At 32.2% G+C, this 17,552-nt stretch overlaps 4 protein-coding genes across 4 annotated transcripts; all 4 read left to right on the top strand.

Moving 5' to 3' along the window:
- Window positions 1-648: 648 nt before the first annotated feature.
- On the top strand, window positions 649-2,047 carry LOC113395484 (uncharacterized). The gene is made up of 4 exons (XM_026633069.2): window positions 649-787; window positions 1,046-1,095; window positions 1,172-1,200; window positions 1,275-2,047. The coding sequence occupies exons 1-4, from the start codon at window positions 695-697 to the stop codon at window positions 1,895-1,897; spliced, it is 795 nt and encodes a 264-aa protein (XP_026488854.2). The 5' UTR covers window positions 649-694; the 3' UTR covers window positions 1,898-2,047.
- Window positions 2,048-2,095: 48 nt separating this feature from the next.
- On the top strand, window positions 2,096-8,686 carry LOC113395483 (ionotropic receptor 75a-like). Its single transcript, XM_064218276.1, has 10 exons — window positions 2,096-2,736; window positions 3,115-3,257; window positions 3,523-3,661; window positions 4,133-4,320; window positions 4,746-4,882; window positions 5,123-5,284; window positions 5,649-5,839; window positions 6,523-6,737; window positions 7,819-8,022; window positions 8,295-8,686. Exons 1-10 carry the CDS (start codon window positions 2,643-2,645, stop codon window positions 8,616-8,618), a joined length of 1,797 nt encoding a protein of 598 aa, XP_064074346.1. The 5' UTR covers window positions 2,096-2,642; the 3' UTR covers window positions 8,619-8,686.
- A 301-nt stretch (window positions 8,687-8,987) lies between these two features.
- On the top strand, window positions 8,988-11,909 carry LOC113395577 (uncharacterized). Its single transcript, XM_064218275.1, has 3 exons — window positions 8,988-9,150; window positions 10,425-10,479; window positions 11,015-11,909. The coding sequence occupies exons 1-3, from the start codon at window positions 9,064-9,066 to the stop codon at window positions 11,662-11,664; spliced, it is 792 nt and encodes a 263-aa protein (XP_064074345.1). The 5' UTR covers window positions 8,988-9,063; the 3' UTR covers window positions 11,665-11,909.
- A 1,765-nt stretch (window positions 11,910-13,674) lies between these two features.
- On the top strand, window positions 13,675-15,264 carry LOC113395482 (uncharacterized). Its single transcript, XM_026633067.2, has 2 exons — window positions 13,675-13,783; window positions 14,089-15,264. Exons 1-2 carry the CDS (start codon window positions 13,745-13,747, stop codon window positions 15,184-15,186), a joined length of 1,137 nt encoding a protein of 378 aa, XP_026488852.2. The 5' UTR covers window positions 13,675-13,744; the 3' UTR covers window positions 15,187-15,264.
- The last annotated feature ends 2,288 nt before the right edge of the window (window positions 15,265-17,552 follow it).

Here is a 17,552-nt window from a genome sequence, read left to right as displayed (position 1 = left end):
CAGCCGACATGATATTCTTGGGAATATATGTATACATATCTATATACATATACCAAGAAGTTCCAATCAGAAGCAATTTCTTAAAATTTACACAATCTTCTAAAGAAAACATGATGCCTGTTTTGTGATACTAGATTATGAAAATCTTTCACAACCTGACATTCTTGGAAATAAAATAAATATCAAATCTTCCTAGTTAAGATAATTCGTTTTGAAATTTAAATATTTTTAAATATTGAAACTAAACGTAATTAAATTTTAAATGAAACATCGATTTCAAGATTCCCCTTATTCAAATATACATAACCACTAAGCAAGCTAGCGGCGTTTTTTGAACATGTGGCATCATTCACAACATGAAATTTATTTGCAGAAATCTTCAATTCTTCAATTGTACAATATCACTAAAGTCGTAACAAGATTATTTGATATCTTTTAACATGATACGATTCTATTGCTTCTCTAACGCCACAATCAAAAGCGATTGCAAAATATTACCTTTAATAAAAGTGTAATATTTCAAAATCTTTTATCAGCACGTCCAATCTTATCAAACAAATATCAACTAATTGTGAGTTATCTCCAAACACCAATCACGTTTGATATATATAATTACAATATCAGCACCTTAAATAGCTTAGAATTTAAAAATTTTAACTCATTCAATCAAAGTTTGATTTTGTGAAGAACGAAAATGGGGGGGAGGCAGCTGTTTTGGTCCTCCTTCTGTATAATGTTATTCAGTTCGAATTTCGTGATAGCCTGCGATGAAAAAGGGCTATGTTTGGTAACGTACTAACAAACATAGAATATTGTAATAATGATTATCATAATGAATTCGTTTATATTATTAATTATAATTCTAGATTAAAATTCAAAAGCGAAGAAGATAATTGTATTTTAAAACAACAAACAGATGATTAGCAATGGCCTCAAATGCCTTAATAGGTCAAGGAGAAAAAAGATTACTAAAATAGATTACTTTCTCAAATTTAATTCACTGAAATACTTTAAAACAATACATATTCATCAATTTTTATTACAGTTGGAGGCTCTCAAAGAAATGAAAGATTGTAAAAAGACAGCATTGGCTTCGTAAGTAACTTGTATTTAGACATAACCTTATATTTTTGCTGGTGGTTTTATCTAACGTAATTAAAATGAATTACAGGTTACTCAAGCCGCTGCTCTCTAAGCTTGGTAAGTACATTAGAGACTAAAAAGCAAACGAATATAGCATTTATGACATTAATAAGTTTATTTTTAATTTACAGAAAAGAAAGAGAAACTTGTATGCAGCAAATGCGGCGCTAAAGAGCCTCCAGCAACGATTGTTTTGATGCCAGCTTGTCCACCGCCACCATGTCTACCCCCTCCACCAGCGCTACCTCCAATAATATTGGCTCCTCCTCCGGCGCCCTGTTTTCCTCCAGCGCCCTTATGTCTTCCTGCACCACCCCCAGCCCCATTAATGCTCCCCGCACCAGCGCCAATATGTATTCCTGCACCAGCTCCGAGCCCTTACTTCCTACCTGCTCCAGCACCTGCACCTCTATGTCTACCTCCCCCAGCACCTGCACCTCTATGTCTACCTTTCCCACCTCCAGCACCTCTATTTTTGCCTGCACCTCCACCAGCGCCTATTGTGTTGCCAGCTCCTGCCCCTGTACCATTTATGCTACCACCCACGTCAGCTCCTCTTTGTTGTCCTCCACCACCTGCGCCTGCACCAATTGTTATATCATTGGTGCCCCCCGCACCACCACCTCCTCCACCGTGCGCCTTACCGCCACCCGGACTGCCTATGACTGCGTATATGGTTCCATCTCCTATTCCAATAACATTGGAGCCAAAACCTCTAGAACATCCGCCTCCGTGTGGTTGCCATTATTATTAAATTAGTACTTTTAATGATTTTTTACTTTTAAGCAAAATATTTATTCATTATTTTAGGTGCGTTTCCATTGAAATAGTTGGCAATTTCTATGTCTGCAACTTGCAATACATTAAGAAGTTGCCAACAATAACAAAGGAACATTTTTGTTGACAAATTTGGCTATAATGTAGCTACATACGCTCCTTCAGGTGCAATTATAGTAATTACAGAAATATTTATTAACATAAAAGTTTAATATATTTTATTTGTGGATGGCGCTATATGCATCTTGTATTAAATGTCATTACGAGAAATACTTTATCATTTATTGTGTAACATTGAAAACAATGTTACTCATCAGCCCTATTATTTTGTAATACGTGGTCTATAATTTGAAACGGCACAATACAATTGCATATGATTTATAATTTAAGATCCGATAATTCGTCCTAACACAAAAATTAAATTTCGACAAGATATTTTGTAACAATTCTAAAATTAAAAATATATAACTGAATTTACAATATAACTAATGTTATGTTTGTTTAAAATATAAACTATATTCTATTTAAGTGTAAATAAAATATGTGGAATTTTCTGAAAGTGTAATGGTTTTTTTTATTTAAGAGAATACCCACGATTTAGAGTTGTAGCAATGAATCAATAAATTATTTATGGAAGGCATTACAAAAGCTACTTCACTGTTAACGTAAAATTAATAACCACTTCAAAGTGAATGCAACAACAAATAAAAATATATTAATAAATGCCAGCTATAATGCTTATCCAAGCAATTGCTGAATTATTCAAATTTAAATGTATTGGCAGTTTGATAGTTTTAACGTGCTGGCCAGCTGTAGGTAAGAAATTATTTTAGTTTCCAAAAATTAAAATGATATATTAGTTCATAACATTTATATTTTGATAAATCAAGTTCTTACACAAATATATATTTAAATCGTATTTATATTGACATCATCTTTGTTAATTCTTTAGAAAGAGATTATTAATATTATACGTTATTGTACTCTTCAAATTTTTATAATAAATATATCTGGTAAGGGCTCAAAAATGTTTTGTTACTTCTTATCTGTCTATGTCTTAACTAGACATCTCTTCCAGAAAAACCAATCTAAGAGAGATAAATTCAAAACCATAATCTGGGTAGGATAATCACTATTAATACTTAATACCACAACAACAGTACGATATGTATAGTGTAAAATTTTTTTCAACAGATCGAATAAAATTAGCTCGAGAGCTCTTTAAACATGATCTAACTGTTAGTTTCTCATGCGGTCCAAAATCACTCGAAGGAGCTTACAAATCTCAAGTGCAAGGAGTGCTGTATATATCATCTTCTGTCGATCAACTGCATAAGGTTTAATGAAATTAACTTACTTATCTTAAAATAACAATAATCCTATTATTTCATTACTAAGAAGCTGCAGTAAGTGCGTAATTTTAAAAGATGATAATTTATTATAAAAAATATATACTATCAATTTTTTTATGACCTTTAGATTATTGTTGTTTGTTGTTATGTTTCTATTTAATCCCCGCATTTCTCGGCTAATAAATATAATTCGGTCACATATATAATCGTCTACGAAATCCTTTTTAACTGCCAAGTATTCATTTTATAGGTGAAACCGAAATACTTTTCTAATTGGTACAAGTGGGTTGTAGTTGGTGAATGCGTACCAGATGCAGTCAAAACCGTCCGATATGATGCTGATATACTTTTACTAAAGCCATCAACAATCGAAACAATAAAACAAAATGGTAAATTTTAGAATCCAAATACTTTATTATAGATAGTCTACATTAGCAGCCTGTATATTTCGCACTGCTGGGCTAAAGCCTCCTCTCCCTTTGAGAAGAAGGTTTGGAGCATATTCCACCACGATGCTCCAATGCGGGTTATTATATTGGATAGTCTAATGCATGTAAAATAATTTCCTCTAGAGGAGAAAGTTTTACTCATAGGCTCATTTCACCACAGTGCTTTAATTCGTATTGGTGAATAAACATGTGATAGATTTTTACCCGACATGCAGATTTACTTTTGGCTTCTGGACAGCTTTCCTTCGCCGCCGAACACCAGATGAGTTATCAAAACAAAATTCAATGATGTTTGCTAGACTTTTAAGCCTTTATTAAAATTCACGTAAAAAAATTTCAAATACATTACAGTAATAAATTGAACCTTTTCTTTTCTAGCATCTAAATTTCCTACTAACAATAAAGGTACAGCCGTTGACTTAACATTAAATGAGGTTACATATTATATTGAGGATGTTTATATTCATCCAAGAGATGGTATTTATCTACATCTTTGGGGAAGCTGGAACTTAGTCAATGGTCTTCAAATCTTACACGAAACAGAGAGAATCATAAGACGTCAGAACTTGAAAAAATATCCTCTAAAAATTGCAACTCCGGTAAATAAATTATTTATTTTATAATAGCTCTTTTCTGATACATACCTGTAGACAAGCTTTTGTTTTATCAAAAAATATATGTTCAAAATATGCAAAGCCTGTATAATATCCTCGAATTTGTAATAAAATAAATTATCGAATATAGACCCTTGGTCACACGTTAGTTATTTTTAAACTAAGTCCTCAAACCAATTCCATCTCCTCAATTTATATTACCCATAGATAAAACCTATGTATTTGTATATACTATACCGATATATTTGCACTGATTAAATTTTGCATCTTATTGATATTATATATTGATTTTTATGTATGTATGGTTGATTTCCTTTTTCTGCAATTCTAAAATTTGGAAACAGTTTCATTGAAGTATTTTTATTCGTTTTATAATTAACTAAAACATCTTTTTTTAAAATAAATGACAGTTAGGATCTTACTCATTGGACAGCTACAATGGTACGTTTTTGGAGTATCTAATGGATATGTCGATACGAGAACGAGACTCGGGAGTACGAAGTGGTTACAGTTCGTCAGCTTTAATCATTGAAATGCTTAACGCTACGTAAGTAATTCTAAAATATATTTGTTATGTAATACGTTGAGGTATTGGAAGGGTGACGAGATATTCCCAAAGAGGAAGCAAAAGACAGAGCAACGGTTTGTTTTCTTTTCAAAAATCATAATAGTATGCTTTCGTTTTTTTTTTTTGTTTGAAAGTTTTATTTGTGCAGTTGCAATCTCTATGAATGAATTAAAAAACACACACACACCATTTTTTTAACGAATGTCGTTATTTTTTCAGTGAAATCATAGTTCCTACTATGCTTTGGAGCACTGAAGTAAATAACAGTAGTATGATGCTTGAATTAAAATACGGTAGTTCAGAGCTCGGCGGAGGCGTATTACGAATGATGCCAGAGCGCTTCGCCAAATTGGATTATGTCATACCTATATGGCCTTTCCAGTAATTATTTATTGTTATATATTATTATTACTATTTATTGTTAAATAGCAGCTGCTTTTGTTACTAGTAAAAAGTTTCCATAGCTTCAAACCTCGACGAAAATATCAAATCTAAGAGAGCACAAATTACCACCGTGTACGTTGTAATTTTATTTCGTTTAAGCAAAATGATTATTTTTTCTAGAGCACTATTTAATTATAACTTTTATTTTATTATTTAATAGTATGATTATATAATTCTAGTTTTAGAAATATTATGTGAAATGTTATTTTCGTATGTCGTTAAGACTAATAATAATATATTTATAAAATAAATATTTTTTTGTTTTGAATTCGTTTTCAAATGACTTTGATTTATGTCTTAGTGTGGGGTTCACCTACCTAGCTGAACGGGAAAGTAGCAGCAATATGTTCTTGGAACCTTTTACACCAACTGTCTGGTGGTGTTGTCTGTGTCTCTTGCTAATTCTGGCGCTCGCTCAGCGCGTTACTGCAAAGACGCCTATGGAAAAAGAAGGAGCGTATTTGGCTACCTTGGCTACGTATCTGCAACAAGGTTAGTACGGAAGGTTTGCGGTGCCACATTTTGACCAAAACATTGTTCAGTGTATATTGAACGATTGAACGATTGAACATTTCCCGTCCGCTGCAACTTATTAAATGAACAAAGTTTTTTATTTATTTTAATTAATTTTTTATTTCAGATATGGTTCCCAAATTACGTATCCTTACATTTTGACGTATCAACGTAATTATTGTTAATAACAATATAGTATTTGGATTCCACTCCACTATGCACTCAATAGTCAAACATATTTTCAAAGCGCAAAAAAAAAACAATTGAACGAAACGTTTTGTTCAACCAAACGTTCAGGCCACGCCTCTTATTTATGTTTACGAACAATGTTTTGTTCAAATAGTGTCGCAGCAGACTCAGTTTGAACCGAAATTATTAAACCATCACACTACCTACAGATATTTCAGTCCTTAAGATCTACCTTCGATTAGTATATCATCTATTAAACAGTATCTATTTAACAGTAGAATATGTGATAGAAGTAGTAGTAGTTAACCTACCCAGAAGGGGTTGCACAGAGCCCTACCATCATGTGAACCTACCTAAACGATCTTTTACTTGGGTGAAGATAGAATTGTTCCTATCTGTGTTCGGCCGCCTATTTCCCCTCCTGATTAACCTTTCAAAACCTCACAACCACCAAGTAATTTATTTGTTTGTAGACGCCAGTGCTGTACCAGAAGGAATATCTGGCAGGTGGACATTTCTGGTCCTGTCTGTGTCCGCCATGCTTATTCATGCTTACTACACTTCGGCAATTGTCTCCGCGCTGGTGAGCGCTGGCAGAAGTGGTCCAGATTCGTTGCGCTCTTTGGGAGACTCCAAATATTCCATCGCATCAGAAGACTATGATTATATGCGATATTTAATGTTCGACGTACGTCAACGTAACTTTTAACTAAGATTGCTTACATACCGTAACTTCGATTTACATCAAAAAAGTATCCTTAATAAAAAAAAAATCTTTTATTAGTTTATGATCATTAAAATAAATGTATTTTTATGTATAATCTTTTCGTGCCATGGAAGTAAGACTGACTCCGAAGCCGTGACGGCAAAACACATGACGCTCTCCTACACTCATTTGTCACGTCAGGGGCACACCAAGTGTTCGTGGAGCATACACTTAAATAAACTTCGTTGCTTTATATTATCTTACAATAATTATATGTATATAAAATTTTTTTGAGTACCGAATCTTTATATTTTTTTTCTTATTAGATTTCTTTAATTTATTATAAACTCCTAAAATAACCATGATTTATTTTAAATGGTATTATTTAATCCCTTAATTATACCAATATAATTAAAGGATTATACACCGGTCTCTAAATGTCAATCTATGTATCTATGGGCACAGATGATCACTTGCCTAGCCGCATAATATTTTAAATATATCAAAATAATTATTGGTTTTTATTATAATAATAATTAATTAAGATTTTAAATGAACATGGTTATTTTTATTACTAAAAGTATTTAAATCGGTATATTTACCATGTTTTTTATTTTTATTTGGTGGAGCTTGATATTTCGAGTGGAGTGTCGAGTGCACGTAAAACAAATAAAACAAGGAACAATAGTAGGGGTGAAAGTGACAATGGTAGTGGTCACCAGTGTTTACGCAGCAAACGTACGAGAAAGGAGGTAGTCCGATATGGATACTTCTAATGCCGTCAACAACTCGTGAACAAGACATTCGTAGATAATCTCCACACTCGATATTTCGACATAAAAAATATCATATTTATATATATTATTTAGACATATTTCTAGACAGACATATTTCTCGAATAGAAAATATAATGATTATTGTTTTATTTATCATAATTTTTCACGGGCATGCTGTCATTGCCATTATTAGATCCCATTATTTAAATTGCTGTGTTATTTTAATGTGCCTACAATTTTCTGAAGGCGGAATCAAATACCAATTGGATTGATCATGTTACTTACAGGTTGAAACAAATCGTGAAGACTTGGAATATTTAAAGAAAAAAAAGTTAACGTCTAAATTCTACCAGGACATTCATAAAGGTGTTCGTCTGATCCAAGAAGGTCAAATAGCATATCACACCGAGTACAATCAACTATATCCACACCTAAAGACGTTCACTGATGACCAACTCTGCAAGCTGCAATACGTCGATACTATTCCAGAAGTGCAGTATTTTTTACTATTATAATAAAACGTATTCACGATCACACAAAAACATATCGTCTCTCACAGATAAGTGTTATTATTATTGACTTTAATATTATGTGTGCTTCGTTGGTCTAGTGATTAACTTATTAACTAATTAACAAAAATTAAAAGGTAGTTTAACGTATACTAGATTAGCTGGTTGACTTCCTTTATTAAACTGATTCCCTTATTGAATTGATATTTTGAATCACTTTTAATGATTTTTTTTATAAATCTTCTATCTCTTAGATATTAGCTTGGGTGACGACGACGAAACACGGCCAGTGGACGGACGTATTTCGAATAGCAGGTGCTTGGTTGCATGAAACCGGTTTAGCAAAGCGTCTCATGTATCGTCTTCGCATTAAACCTCCGCCATGCCGCGCTGCACTCCTCGCTGAAAGGGTGAACATAGATGATATTACACCTGTATTAATACTGACTTTAACTGGAGTAGCTGTCTCTATACTTTTATTGGGGATTGAGATATCATTTGAGAAGTGGATGAGCAGGAAAACGTCTACATCTTCATCAGTAGGTTTAATTGATCCAACGAAGGATTTCTTAGATTAGAATTTTATAATGAAAACTACATCAACGTTAACTTATAATTTAAGAAATTTAAGATTTGACTTGCATAACACTATAAATTTTGAGCTATTTTAAATGTAGAATTGGTAGCAATAGCTGCAAGTAGCTGTAGTGTGTGTAGTGTAGTGAAATGAACTTTCTTTACTCAAATAAATAAATAATAACATTATTGTAGAAGTCTTTTTTTTTTTAAATATAATTATGGCATAATGACCAAAAGTCCTATTCCTTCTGAGTGTGTTTTTACCGTTTTCATCACGCACGTATATCTTCGGACTTTATCAAGAAAGCCTTATCGATCTACTAGAGTTTCAACCATCACGTTTAACGATTTATTATCGATTAAATTTTATTTAAATATCAGTGTGAAGTAATAATTGACACAATATTGTGTAAGTTATTGTTTAAACCAGTGATTTCATGAAAAATGCTGAAGCTCCTGCTATCGTTGTGTGCACTTTCTATCGGATTGTGTTACGCAACAACGAGCTGTCATGAATTACAAAAATCGCAGGTGAGATTTATTTTCGGAATATAAACGGAGTTCAACTGAAATAGACGTGCTTTATGACGCTTATGACCTTTTTAATTTAACATTAATTTTATAGTTAATAATGTTCTGTAATAGTGATAATTTGAAATGATTTGCAATTAATTCCATTTAATGCTTTCGATTGGATATGTATGTATATCGTCTATTCGGGATATATATACTTTATCAATGGAATAAATATACTTACATGCATCATATCCAATTTGTTTTTAATTTTATATCGTATTACAATAAAAACTTGACTTTTGAATTACTTTTAATGAAAAATTCAAATATCAAGATTATACTTTTATAGTAATATTCAATTAATTAGCAGAATTAAAAAAGCCTTTTATAAAAGAAGAAATAAAAAGTTCAAATAAAATTATTACGTCTGTCTTAAATATTATTAATTTATTTTACTGAGAGTCACAATTTTACGAATGTAAAATGTAGAGTAAAAGTAAATTAACAACTTATATATGACCTACTACAGGGCTAAGGCCTCCTAAACTTTTAAGAAGGAGGCTCGGAGCTTATACCACGGTACTCCTATGTAGTTGAACACACATGTGGCAGAATTTCATTGAAATTACACATGCAGGTTTCCTCAAATTATAAACAAAATTAAGCACACGAAAAATCAGTAGTCCTTGACTGTGTTTGAACCCGTAACTATCAGTTAAGACGTACTCATTCTAATCTGGGCCCTCTCGGCTCGGATGTAAGTTGTTACCGACATATAATTTTTCATAGACTTAGTCGGAAAGCAGACCCTGGCAATAACGGAGATTAATAAATGCCAGGCAGAAGAAGAATTTCTCATAATCTTATTTGTAATAAACTCAATATTATATTTGATTATGTCATAGATGCACATAAAATGCGAGCAAATAATGGTAAGTCACCACCGCTCTTAGACAATGACGCTGTAGTAAATATTAACCATTCCTTACATCGAAAATGCGCCGCTAACCTTGGAAACTAAGATGTTTGTCCCTCGACCCTGTATTAACACTGGCTCACTTACCCTTCAAACCGGAACACAACAATACTGAGTACTACTGTTCGGTGGTAGAATATCTCATGTTTGGATGGTACCTATCCAGGCAGAGTTACACCGAGTACTTTACATTTTAAAATATCATAAATATATCATCGTTATTACGATAGGATTTAAAAGAAATCATTATTAATATGGAATGATAAAATACGATAAAATATAATTTTCTTCGATCTCAATTTTTTTATTGCAGTTGGCATCTCTGAACGAACGAATCACTCAAATGCTTAGTTCACTATACACATCACGTAAGTCGATATTTAATTACTTTGCAGAATATAAATTTATTTATAACATTCTAATGTATGTGGCAATCTATGACGATTAATTAATTGTTTTTTAATTAGCTGTTATCGTAAGCAATATTATGTTATACCTAATACGATTATAAAAATGACAAGATTTAGTTTATCAACAGCATTCATTTGTGGCATTATTGTTTATATTTTGCGCAACAAATAACCTTTCCGCTTTATAAAAGTAGTTAGAGTGAAGTAAAATTAAGAGAATTAAATATTACGTCCCACACAGCAAATTTAAAGAATTGATCGATCCTAACCCCTTGGGATATTGTCGTCCTCACTTCTAACACAAGCTTTAAGTTTAAGTGTAGGGGTAAACTGGAATATTAGTAATTCCTTATAATGGGGCATTGCTATTATTATTTATAAAAAAGAAAAAAAAAGAAATGTATGGAAAATTAGTTCGTCCTTCACGACCAACGTATTAAAACAAATTAATATCTAATTAATGCGCTATTAAAAAAATGTTTTATAATTTTAGCCAAAACGCAGTCTACAGCGACAACAGCAGAGACCGCACCGAACGCCGCGTCAACAGATGAATACGCGAGCACTCCATACGACGCCTCTTATTATCCCTACCATCCAGCGTACGCGATGCCGGCGCCTCAGGTGATATACGTATCCCCACCACATGCAGCTCCATATCCATTTTATCCACAACCCCCTAAGCCGAGCGTACCAACACCACCGAGTCCCTATTATCATTTAGAATCAGCCGTGCAACCATTAGATCCATATCGAGCAGTCGCTTCAGTTGCACCGAAATCTCCTGTGTCTCATTATTATGAACGTTATCAATACCCGCCTTCTGTACAATACCCGCCTTCTGTGCAGTACCCACCTTCTGTGCAATATCCTCCACCTCCACCTCCCCCTCCGCCATATGCGCCAACTCCCTATCCACCAGCGCAGCCATTGTCGTATCCGTATTCCTGGGAATACACTACTCCGTATCCCGAATATCCTACAGTACCATCATATATACCTAAGCCCGTTTATTCGGCTCCAGCTCCCGTTCCTTCGCCATCATATCAACCTCCTCCAGCGTATCCTCCACCCATTTCTTACCCCCCAGCACCGTATTATCCAAAGCAATATGAATTGCAACCGCCCCCGTACTATGTCTAATAATAAATAAAATTAGACATATAAATCGAAATTGCGATAAATTAATCTAGCTAAGTTCAATGTAGAAAAAATATTATTAAATTATTATTAATGTAGAAATATTATTTATTAATGTAATATAATAAATAATAGAAAGTGTACATTTAATTCGATTGTATAAATATATTGTTTCCTCAATAACAAGCTATTTGTTAAATACGTTTACAAAAGTGTAAAGTATGATTTAATAAATGCGATATTGTTAAAGTGTATTTTAATTATACAAATTTATTCATCTAAAGATAATATATAACATACAGATATTAAAACATTTTATTACTCTGTGAGGATGTATTATATTTTTATGTTTAAAGGTCTACAAAACAAAATGACAATCACAAAAATACACATGACTACATTTTTCATGATGTAGACACGGCATGCGTTTAATATTAAGTACCAATTAGCGTCTAGTCCATGAGAGCAGCAGATACCAAGCATACATTTTTTTTTATTTTTGTTTATTTTGAGTTTTTTAATCTATTGAATTTTTTTTTTAAAACAATTTTTAATGAGGCTATAGAACGGTCGGCAAAAATGTCGTAATAATAACTAATACTATTGTAAGAGGAACACATACGGTATAAAGGCGAGTGGCTAAGAACATTTGTTCGAGAGGCAGGAAGACAAAAGGTCCTAGAGTTGGGCAGGCGACTGTTTGAACGAGGGATGGAAAATTTTATGCATTGCAGGATATCGGACGAGTCAGTAAGCTCATGAATTAAACATGCATTACACCAAGATTAATTATTTATTAAAGGTCTTATTTGAATGTTCAGGAATTATATTTCAAGTGTTTATTATGAACCAGACACAGAAGTCCTTAGTAGATAGCTGTATGTAACCATCAGTAGCTACGAGTACATTTTGAAGATACATAAAATGATACGTAAAATTGAATTAAGTTCAATGATCGGATTTTAAATTTTCCTTTTATGCAACCAATTACACAAGCCTGAACTTCCGGTACGAACAAGGGCCAGATTTAGAGACCTGCGGACTCTGGGCAACAAGCAGTGGATGCCCTTAATTATAATTTTGAACAATTTATGTCAGTCGGGTTATCAATAATAATTTATTAACAAATAACTTATTTTTTTCTTTGATACACTTTCCCTTAAAGCCAGCCCTGGTGCTTAAGCACTAAGCGGTATTCGACTAGCACACAACGCTGCTGTCCTACGACCCCATGCGGCAACATCACGCTATTCGACTGTTCGTGTCCACTAAACTCACTATGTGTTTTAAGATTAGCATCTTAGTTCAGCGACTACTGCATAGATGGCGCTAAAATAAAAAAATATTGTCAAGTCGTGTGCCAGATGCGACTTCAGATCGGTATAACCACAGTACGAGTACTTTCTGACTTATACTCAAATATTTGGGTAAGTTTGAGATTAATTTGCAGGAATGCTGATGTACCTGTTTATTTATTCATACAAAGAAGACTAACCACCAATTACGACAATTTTAAATTAATGGACCTAATTTGAACGTAATAAATGGAACGTAATTCCATGCAAATTTTCATCGCTTATTTAAACACCATGAATTTTTAAAAAAAAATTCATCCCGCAGATGCAATGTGTCTTTCAGTCGAGTGTTAGAATTTTATTAAGTAGGTGAAATAAATTAAATTTGGCTTCTCAGTCTTGAATGATATATACCTACTGGTTTTACCCTATATATTTATAATATCTAAGTATACTAGATACGAGTTTTTAATATTCACATATTAGTTATAGATATTTAAAATCAATAAATATTCAAATAATTCTTTTATATCTGTCTTTTGCTTTATTTCAATTAAAAATATACTAATATTAAACCTAAACAAAAACGAATATTTCTTAATTTTAGTTTCTTATATACTCAGTACCGTATTTCATAATATTAGCTTTATTAAGACACATTTTATCGCCCCCTTTTATTACTGTTGCATTCTAATTGTTACATTTCATAAAAAAACATTTCCTCACGTAACGATAATTTTTATATAAAAATATGTTGTGCTTAGATCGAAGAGCATAATTTCTTCAACATGGGACCTTTATACCTAATTATAGCTTTATTAATACAGGTAAATAAAATTAAATTTATTATATTTTCTAACTAACTTTAAATCGCGTTTATCAAGAAAGTTAATTCACTCTTATTCTTATGGAATGGCATTGGTTGGCGGACGAGTATATGGGCCACCTGATGGTAAGTGGTCACCACCGCCCATTGACAAAGGCGCTGTAAGAAATATTAACCATTCCTTACATCACCTATGCGCCACCAACCTTGGGAACTAAGATGTTATGACCCTTGTGCCTGTGATTACACTGGCTCACTCACCCTTCTAACTTGTATAATTACATTGTGATTAAATATTATTTTCAGAATTCGTACACAGAAACAATAACGGATAATGAAGACAATCAAATTGAGTCAGTTAGTGAAAGTACAGTTAAAGAATATGAAACCGCACCCAAAGATTGGATGGATATGTTCGTAGGTTCCAGTAGTAACATTTTCCCAACGTCCTCCGCGACTCTCATGGCTCAAGCAACGTTCTCTGACAAATCCCCAGAGGAACAACTTGAAGAAATAAAAGATATAGCTGAACACATAACAAAAGCTATACAGAGTGAAATGGCCAATCTTCTTTCTTATGCCATTTCTATTACCGATAAAGAGGTCGACAATACTTTAAGGTCAAAAAGATCCGTTGAAACTCCCATGGATAGTACACAGTTAGTTATGCGACTACTCAAACATATTAAATCTAATAACGAGTATCAAAATATTGCAATTGAGAAAATGATGACTGCCCAAGAAATTGCTGACAAATACGGAATTGATTTCAATCCTGATCCCCAAATACTATCCGATCTTGCGTTAGCTGCAAACGAACAGGCTGAAGAAATGTCAGAGATACTCAAAGATGCATGCGATTTAAAAAATGTTACTAAACGTCACGACACAGACGCTTTTCTTGACCAAAGCTTAAATTCAACACAAAATCTTTCTAATACAGAACAAAAGAACATCACTAACGTGCCAGACGTTATGCCGCACAAAGAAAATGAAAATTCTGATGGATTTTCGCATTACAATTACTATTACAATTATCCTTATGAATCGCAAATACCAGCTCCTCCTACCCATCATCATCACAATGCGCCAGTAAGTCCACGGCCGGACTTCTACGACTACATTTCTTTCAATCCAGCTCTGGAATACTCTCCATACTGTTCCATGGAACCGATGTCTTCAATATTATATATAGATGAACCAGTGTTATCTGAACCGGAATTAGTTGGTGAGGAATTTGAAGAGATTATATCATCTAAGGTTTACATCGATCATGACGAAGAGCCTGGAATGTCATCTGTCAATCACGTCATGACATATACAATTTCGGAGAAATCTCATTTCCGGACACCGCAAATAGAAAGTCTGCCACAACAAATGCAATATTATTTCTTCCTCATGTAAGATTGTATTGTTATAATATATAATTATTTTAATGTAATATAATTTTTAACTTTTTAATAAATATACATTGATTTATAATCGAAGAGTTCCTGATTTGACCGAATAAAACCTTATTCACGAATTACAATATCGACGGTCCTACGTAATATATCATAACAAGTTATGGACTGCAGTCGCATTAAAATAATGTTATCAGTAACACTAATCATTTTGAAATTATCTTTTTCTATGTATTATTATCACTATTTAGTATATAAGTCTTGCTTAAATATACTTAACTGTTTACGTAATCATTAGAACAGCGTTAATCGGCATATACCCTCCTCAAATACCTACATCTTCTGGCTTAAATAAAATCAAAAACAATTGTCTAGTTCAAATTATGTTAATAAAGCAATCTATTTTTTCTATTCTATGTGAAAGGAGGTTTAATTAGTTTTTTTTTTTTTCACTCTTTATCAATTCAACATTTATTTTATTACAGGTAGGTGTTATCTCGACCAGATTAAAATATTTTTTTATTACTTTCCACCTGGACATTTTTAAAGACTATCTTACTAATTTAATATATTCCTAACAGTATACTTAGCTAAAAGCGTTGAGTGGGTAATCAAAGACATTTCATACAATTAATATTTATTATATTCATATAAATATACAAATATAAGTATATAGCTTCAATTATTTTTATATCAAGATAGAGTGTCCCACTACAAAAAGGATAAGGCTAAAACACACGGGTCAATTTTATTATCTCAGTGTGCGCGACAATTACACTTGACAATACTGTGCTACACGTAGCGGCCAACCGTTGGCCATAATTTTCTTGGCACGTTCTCAGATTTGACAGTCTATCTAGACGTAATAATCAAAGGTATATAGTTGTCTCTTTGGTTACATTTGGTACTAAATTATTGACTGGTAAGGCACTCGTTAAACTTCGTATAAACGTGTTCACGTTAAACCAAGTATTGTTTTATTCAAAATTACATGATTATATTAAAAACGAAACTTAAAACGTCACGTAATAAATATGACGATAGTATTTACTTGTAAATAAAGTACAGCCAAAACGTGAAGGCCTTTTTAAGTTTTTAATTAAAAAAAAACATACAATATAATAAATACCTATATGTTTAATTTGTTTCAATAGGAATTGTATAAAATGTATATAATCCTTTTTTGTTAACCGGATCATTTAAAGCTAGAATTTTTATCATATTCATAGTGGCGAATCAAATTGTAATAATAATATTTCATAATTTACACGGTTTTTTTTATATGTAGATATCAAATGAGATGGCAGACGGGTTGGGCCACCAGATGGTAAGTCAACACCGCCCATTAACATAGGCGTTGGAAGAAATATTAAACTTACCTTACATCTCCAATACGCCGCCAACCTTTGAAACTACGATCTTAATACTCTGTAGTTACACTGGCTCACTCACCCTCCAAAATTGGAACACAGCGTTACTAAATATTGCAGTTTGGAGTCTGATGTTATTATTAATGTTTACATAGACAACATAAGTAACTGATTGAAATGCGTAAACGATATTTTTTTTGTACAAATTCCATTGAAACAAACTAAAGCGGTTACGATATGGTTCTGTAATTTAAACAAAATTTTTAATTGTTTAAATAATACATGAAAAATGATTTTCGAAATATTTTAATTTGTTATATATAAAAACAATTAATAAGGATACAGAATCATTTTTAGAATCATAATAAAACATTATATCTACATAAATATACTATAACTATGTTTAATTTATATAACAAAGTATGTTTACAATATTAAATGACTTAAATTTATAAGGCACGGGTGATATAAATTTATGTTTATATTTTAAGTTTATAACCTTATATAATAAATTAATCATTCGCTTAGTTAAAGGGGTTCAATATAATATATCTAAATAGTTAGATAAACATATAAATATATATGTTTGCAGGACTTGGTAACTTCTGAACACATTAAATCTTTCTTTGTAAATCATTATACATACATAATATCTTATATGAATATTTTATATAGACGTCTCTTTCTTTCACATTAGTGTAAGATATGAAAAACAGAGATGACTATATGTTATTTGTTTATATTTTAATGTTGCCCTTTCTTCGTGAGATTTATAAAATAATAAAGTGAGTCAAAATAACTCTTAATTGTTGATGTGAAACGAAAAATTGCAAGATTTCATAATTTGATAAGGATAGAAAATTAATATTTTTAACAGTGATTACAATTTATTTTGAAAACTTTTGCTAGTCTGTTATTTGACGCTATATTGACGACAATCAAAATACGAAATTAGCTCCTCATCTGAGGAATTGTGAAATGATAAATAAAAAAAAAA

The sequence above is a fragment of the Vanessa tameamea genome, chromosome 21 (genome assembly GCF_037043105.1).
Source record: "Vanessa tameamea isolate UH-Manoa-2023 chromosome 21, ilVanTame1 primary haplotype, whole genome shotgun sequence".
NCBI lineage: Eukaryota > Metazoa > Arthropoda > Insecta > Lepidoptera > Nymphalidae > Vanessa > Vanessa tameamea.
Note: the sequence above shows the minus strand (reverse complement) of the source record. Positions and strands in the feature narration are given on the sequence as shown.

Coding starts and splice junctions, on each gene's coding strand:
- LOC113395484 (XM_026633069.2), top strand. CDS start 695: ATGGGGGGGAGGCAGCTGTTTTGGTCCTCCTTCTGTATAATGTTATTC. Junction 1,096..1,171: donor AAAAAGACAGCATTGGCTTC/GTAAGTAACTTG, acceptor AATGAATTACAG/GTTACTCAAGCCGCTGCTCT. Junction 1,201..1,274: donor GCCGCTGCTCTCTAAGCTTG/GTAAGTACATTA, acceptor TTTAATTTACAG/AAAAGAAAGAGAAACTTGTA.
- LOC113395483 (XM_064218276.1), top strand. CDS start 2,643: ATGCCAGCTATAATGCTTATCCAAGCAATTGCTGAATTATTCAAATTT. Junction 4,321..4,745: donor CTCTAAAAATTGCAACTCCG/GTAAATAAATTA, acceptor AATAAATGACAG/TTAGGATCTTACTCATTGGA. Junction 8,023..8,294: donor ACGTCGATACTATTCCAGAA/GTGCAGTATTTT, acceptor TCTATCTCTTAG/ATATTAGCTTGGGTGACGAC.
- LOC113395577 (XM_064218275.1), top strand. CDS start 9,064: ATGCTGAAGCTCCTGCTATCGTTGTGTGCACTTTCTATCGGATTGTGT. Junction 9,151..10,424: donor ATGAATTACAAAAATCGCAG/GTGAGATTTATT, acceptor TTTTTATTGCAG/TTGGCATCTCTGAACGAACG. Junction 10,480..11,014: donor TAGTTCACTATACACATCAC/GTAAGTCGATAT, acceptor TTATAATTTTAG/CCAAAACGCAGTCTACAGCG.
- LOC113395482 (XM_026633067.2), top strand. CDS start 13,745: ATGGGACCTTTATACCTAATTATAGCTTTATTAATACAG. Junction 13,784..14,088: donor TTATAGCTTTATTAATACAG/GTAAATAAAATT, acceptor TATTATTTTCAG/AATTCGTACACAGAAACAAT.